General features: G+C 36.9%; 1 protein-coding gene across 1 annotated transcript in view; it reads left to right on the top strand.

Annotated features, from left to right (window-relative positions):
• The window catches only part of LOC102214237 (protein NLRC3-like), a gene marked incomplete at both ends in the record, with an annotated part of 3,001 nt that extends 2,518 nt beyond the window's left edge, over window positions 1–483 (top strand). The window contains one exon of the mRNA XM_005755626.1: window positions 324–483. Within this exon, the coding sequence (XP_005755683.1) occupies window positions 324–483 (160 nt within the window). The remainder of the gene's footprint in view (window positions 1–323) is intronic.
• Between the last annotated feature and the right edge of the window lie 743 nt (window positions 484–1,226).

Here is a 1,226-nt window from a genome sequence, read left to right as displayed (position 1 = left end):
ACACACACAAAGAAAGCGACATTAAAACACATATTTTTATATGTTTAACATATTTATATCATACTGATCGTGTAATCCTGTAAGAGACTTGACAGAGGTCACCAGCATGATGTCTGTTGATATGAATATGTGTTTGAATGTCATGCTGACCTTTGCATGTGTGTAGCTGAGATGATTATGATCCACGATAACAGAATGAATAGTCACTACTCATTTCACAGAAGCTGATTGATTTTTTGATTGCAGTAATCCTGAGCTGCGCATTTAAAACGTGAAATCATCTGAATGAATTATCAGTGATTTTATCTGCTTGCTTTATTCAGATTGGAGAGCTGTAATTTGTCAAATATCAGCTGTGCTACTCTGGTCTCTGCTCTGAAGGCCAACCCTTCTCACCGGACACATCTAGACCTGAGTAAAAACAACCTGTATGATTCAGATGAGAAGCAGCTGTCTGATCTCGTGAAACTACAGTTTATTAAGGTCAGTAGAGAAGAGTTAGTCCATGGTGCGCTTAGCAATATTTTTCTACACACATTTAGTGTAGGTATATTTTGTCAGCATTTTTGCCACAAAGAAAATATATAAAAAGGTAAAAACATATATATTTGTAATAGCATAAACATAGTTTGCGTGAACCATAAAACCTCATTTCCATTTTGGTAAATTGAAAAATTGACATGCAAGTTTGATTTGGTGTTACAGACTTACACATGCTATACTATAAGTGTAACATTTCGCACAGCCTATAGGGCTTTGGAGTTGACGTCACGCCGCAATGCATTGTGGGAGCGCGTCACCATTTACAAGATGCTTCGTTGTAGTCTCTGTAAGGGTTGGAATACTCAGAGAGTTAAGAAAGCTAAAAAGCTCAGAGTCAGTGGTGTTTGATTTAGAAGAGTACAGTGTGCTGAAAAACTCAACAAATCTGTCGTTAATCAGCTTAGGATCAGTAATTAATTCACCGGTAGAGGAGGCAATTTTGTGTATGGTGCGATAGGCTTGCACATCTTTTAATTGTCTGGCAAGTAATTTATGGGGTTTATCTCCCAACTCAAAGTGTCTTTGTTTCAATTTAATAATATCGCTACCGACTTGGGTTCCCAAAATATGATTGTATTCGAGTTTTAGTTTTAGATTAGCATTAGATATGTCCTCAGTATCAGATTGGCGAAGTGCCTCCTCTAATGTTGATAATTCAGACTCAATTTGGGACAGACGATTTA

This window comes from Pundamilia nyererei, unplaced genomic scaffold (genome assembly GCF_000239375.1).
Source record: "Pundamilia nyererei isolate P.nyererei 1_Seehausen unplaced genomic scaffold, PunNye1.0 scaffold02216, whole genome shotgun sequence".
NCBI lineage: Eukaryota > Metazoa > Chordata > Actinopteri > Cichliformes > Cichlidae > Pundamilia > Pundamilia nyererei.
Note: the sequence above shows the minus strand (reverse complement) of the source record. Positions and strands in the feature narration are given on the sequence as shown.